Raw genomic sequence first — 4,821 nt, 5'->3', positions numbered from 1 at the left:
TTGCATTCATATGAAACAGAAAGTGTCCAACATTTTATACCTGAAGAGAAGAAATCATTTGCCTTCATCTCGAAATTTAGATATATCGACGGTGTATTGTCATAAATTGGAGCAGAGCAAACACGGACCTCTGAAACATCAGAGGTGGGATCAGGTGCCACGGAGGAGTGAGCATCCCCTGCTGACCGGTTACACCCGCCGTGTGCTCCTTGTCATGATCGAGAAATAACGGAAAGTCCGTCGTCAATTCAGTGAACAAATAATTGACTAACATTAAGTATGAAAAACGTAAGTCAGCATTTGTCTCAATGATACATTTTATTTGCTGACAAGGTCATTGTATCGATTTACGAAATGATGATTTCAAACGAGACTGTTGAACTTCTTGTTTCATCAACTTGCTTATTAATAATTTTCCTCGTTTTAGAAATTGTTCATACATAGAGCATAGCTCTTGCGTATAAAATCAACTGAGATATATAGACTCCGTATGCAGCTGATGAAGGTATATTGCTGCATAAGTAAGGGAAGTTGACGATAGAAAAGTTAAAGTCATCACATTTATCATATGGTTGGTTGTTAGATCACCATTAACGTCTATTTCAAATAAAATATCCAAGTATGAAACAGATGTGTCAGACTGTGTGGTATCTTTTATCTTAAGCTCACTACAATATATATTGTATCGACGTAGAAATGGAATTGACCATTGTTAATTGACAATACGTCGTCTTTATATCTAAATGTCGAGTTGTAGGCCACAGCAAGTGTTTTCTTCTTTTCACGCATAAGATTTTGCACGAATTCTTCTTCATATGAATACAAAAATAAATCTGCAAATAACGGAGCGCAATTGGTACCCATGGGGTTTTCAAAATATTGTTGGAATGCCTGGTTTTCAAAAACCACATAGATAGTCAATCAGAAACTCAAGCATCTTTTTGATGTCAATTTCAGGTTTTTAATTTGTGTGTGCAATCAGAATTTGTTTTAGCAAAATAATTTTGCAAATGACCAATGACCAAATAAGTGAATTTACGAGTTCAATTTTTATTGAAAAAGCAGCTGTCAATGATATAAAAAAGCCTAGACTTTAATTTATCGTTGGGAATGGTTTTATTTTAGGTTGAAAAGTCGTAAGTTTTTAAGCTGTTGATTTTTGAAAATTCTTGTGATTTAAAATTGTCCAAAAGTTCTTTAGAATTTTTTAGTATCTACATCTGATTCACACCACTTCTTGAATAGATTGTTGCGCAGTACTTTTGAAGTGTTTCCTTCACTACTGTCAATATCTTAGTGAGGAATAACGAAAGAGGCTTGGTTACTGGAACCCGCAATATATCTTTGTTTGTATGGATTTTTATGAAATTTCGGAATCCAATATATATATATGATAGTTCAAATTCATTTTGGATCTGTGGAATATTAAAAATATCTAAAACTGACATAATTTTAAAGTATTTCTTCCTTAGAAAGGGAAGTATAAGTAAAAGTAGGATTACCATTTGTAGAATTAAATCTGAGTTTTTCTAAAATACCATTTATATAATGGTCCTTACAATCGAAGACAATGTTGTTACCATGAGGGCAGGGACCAGTACGTACTGATTATGTAATCTATCTAATTCTTTTTTCACTTCTGGATTATTGAACACAGAAGGATATATGGTTTTCATATTGCCCCTCAGTCTTTAATTCGCGACTTTAACATGGATCTGATACCTTTAATCTATTCTGACAGGGTGACACCTATTTCTTTTTTTATATCTGGCCCATTGTCTGGCGTATTTTTCAACAGAATCCATAATATTTATGAAATTCCAAAGCCATTTGAAGGAATGGCTTTTACAAACGTCTAAGCAAAACAATATGGTGTTGGTTTTCAACAATTAATTAACATTTGATTTGCTCAACGCACAGCACAGATGATTTCGTTATACATTCGTTTCTTATTTCAGTGTTGACTACACCATTTTCTACTTTTCCTACAACTGCTGGTACGAAAGGAAACCTGTGTAAGCATATTGTTTATCTCTTGCTTCTAGATTTGCTCAAGTCATAAGGAAAATTGAGCAAGAATTTATTGGCTGAGTATTAGGGAATGTTTATACCTTAATCATTTTAACACCTGCATAAAATGTATTTTAGATTTGGAATGTGCATCGGTGTCCGTCTTTCTGAAACAATCAGCACACATCAGTTGCCACTTAAATATTTCGAACATCCTATCCTTAAACGTATCAAAATCAAACTCCAGCTTACTATCCGTCCAGTCTGACGGAACTGTGACAGTTTCCTCACCTTATTCTGGAAGACTTGTTGCTGTCTTTTCACTTTCTTCCTTGAATTTGGACATCATTTTTCAGTCTACTTCTTGTGAAGATGATGGATTATATTCGGTTAAGATGGAGTTTGATCGAGCGGAATCATATATCACATCCTTTACTGTTTCGTTGAAAGGTGATTTTTATTTACTTACATTTCTTTTTTCATCAGCGAAATACATTAAGCAAATAATCTAAGAAAATATTTGTTTTGAAAATACCATACTAAATTTGAAACAACTCAATAAAATTTTAATTAGAAATTCTTTTAAACTAGTATTCATGGAAAAAAGACCATGTTTTTCAAGGAAAGTTTATTTACAATATAAATACCGTAATATTTCTTTGACATTCGACTTCTGTCTTGCATTGTAGTGAAACCAGAAACACCGAAGTTAAGATTTCATCCTAACTTAATAGAGGGGGAAAATCTTAGGAGTCATGCATGTACTGGAGAAGTTGGTCATCCACCAGGGAAACTTGAGATTGAGATCAAGCGTCCCGGTGACACAGAATTTAGTACTTATCACCCAGCTGGCCAGGAGAGGATCTATTCTGAGGTTGTTGGGAACTGCAGCAGTATACAAACTTTGGATTTTTCAATTGACCTATCGTCTGATAGTTGGAACAATGTGACAGCAAGATGCATAGCCTTAAATGCTGTGGCATTAAACAGCACTGAGATTCCTCCAAGTTCTAAAGAATATACTATATCTAGTTTAGCAGGTGAAGTACTTTTAATTTTGATTTATTTTAATAAACAATATTAATTTCCATTCTTATGTCCATACGATATATCCTAGTGAGTTTGAGATAAAAGATATCACAGAGTCTGACACATCTGTTTAATACTTGGATATTTTACTTGAAAAAGACGTTAATGGTAATCGAACAACCAAGCTCTTTGATAAATGTGATGACTTTAATTTTTCAATCTTCAACCTAACGTTTGCAGCAATACACCTTCATCATCTGCATGCAGAGTATATATATCTCAATTGATTCGATACGCAAGAGCATGCTCTACGTATGAACAATTTCTGAAACGAGGTAAATTATTGGCAAACAAGTTGATGAAACATGAATATCAGGAGTTTCATTTAAAATCATCATTTAGTAAGTTTAATGGTCGATACAATATCCTTGTCACAAATAAAACTTATCATGAAGTCAAAAGCTGACTGACTTTTTAAATATAATTGTTAGGCCATTATTTACACACTGAATGGACGACGAATTCTCCCGTTATTTTCCGATCATGACAAAATGTACACAGCGCGTGTGACCAGTCGACAGGGGATGCTCACTCCTCTATGACACCTCATCCCAGCAATGATGTTTCGGAGGTCCGTTTTTGCTTTGCTTTTATTATTGTTTTCTTTAATGCACTTTGGGCTTATCTCCATATATTTTACTTCTTTACAGTTATATCACTTATATTTATATTTGAATTTAGGTTCGGAAAACCCACTGAATATTTGTTAAAAAATGAAAACCTAGAAAATCTTTATTTTTTAATTTTTTAATATGCATGTGAACCCAACATATCTTATATAAAAAGCATTTTTTTTGGTCATTTTTTAACATTTGTACCCGTTTTCTTTTAATAGCTGACTTTTGTTCCAATAAAACATCTACTTATTTCGAGCATCATCCAATGGGATGTCCATTTTACGTTTGGTGTATCACTGGAAAACCATATGGCATGGAGTGTTCAACAAAGAGTTTATGCATAAACACAAAGACTGGCAGCTGTAGCTGATCTGCACGAACCATTGGATACTTATGCAGTATGTTATCAGTGAAATTGTACATTTGCTTATCCATTTACAAAGAAGTGAGTGTATTTTGCTTTTGTTCGAGTGGCCTTTGAGAATAAAAAAAATAATATCAGCATATTGAGTTTCTTTCTTGATACACATGGCGTTAACGTTTCTATCGGGGGGAGAGGGGGGGGTCCATCAAAGGTCCAAAGAGAGTCAAACCCAGAAACGTCATTATATTCATCATATATATTCGGTAATAATACAATATGATCGAGAGGAATGATTTATGACATTTTTACTATTTAAAAAAAAAAAATATTTTTTGACATGTTTGACAAGAGTTTCTATACAAGCATTTATTTATATTTGTCAAGGAAAGATAGAATTCTAGAAAATTATTGTATTTCCTGTCATTGAATACAACTTTCCGTAGATAACGAGAAGAATGCTGTTTTAGAAAGCTAGACACGGTCTCTTCGTTTATTAGCAATGACAATGCCGATTGTGTTTGGAATACTTCAAGTCACGATGTAGCAATTTAAATGTGATGGGACCTTTTAAAAATAGACAGAGACGTTAGCCTAGTCATGGACATCGGTCCATATGACACGATGTCTTTTTCCATTCTTTTTTTTACCTTATGGAAATCAACAGTAGATCTTAGATCACTTATTTTAAAAGGTCATAAATATAGGGAACCCCAATCTTTCGATTGGCGTCGAAATTTCATA

General features: G+C 33.6%; 1 protein-coding gene across 1 annotated transcript; it reads left to right on the top strand.

Moving 5' to 3' along the window:
- Positions 1-1,956: 1,956 nt before the first annotated feature.
- On the top strand, positions 1,957-4,185 carry LOC134264347 (uncharacterized). Its single transcript, XM_062746647.1, has 4 exons — positions 1,957-2,015; positions 2,149-2,460; positions 2,700-3,050; positions 3,935-4,185. The coding sequence occupies exons 2-4, from the start codon at positions 2,406-2,408 to the stop codon at positions 4,084-4,086; spliced, it is 558 nt and encodes a 185-aa protein (XP_062602631.1). The 5' UTR covers positions 1,957-2,015; positions 2,149-2,405; the 3' UTR covers positions 4,087-4,185.
- Positions 4,186-4,821: the final 636 nt, after the last annotated feature.

Source organism: Saccostrea cucullata, unplaced genomic scaffold, assembly GCF_032062105.1.
Source record: "Saccostrea cucullata isolate Sc308-1 unplaced genomic scaffold, CSIRO_AGI_Scuc_v1 ctg15431, whole genome shotgun sequence".
NCBI lineage: Eukaryota > Metazoa > Mollusca > Bivalvia > Ostreida > Ostreidae > Saccostrea > Saccostrea cuccullata.
The sequence above is the reverse complement of the archived record's forward strand: the minus strand, read 5'-3'. Positions and strand labels throughout refer to the sequence as shown.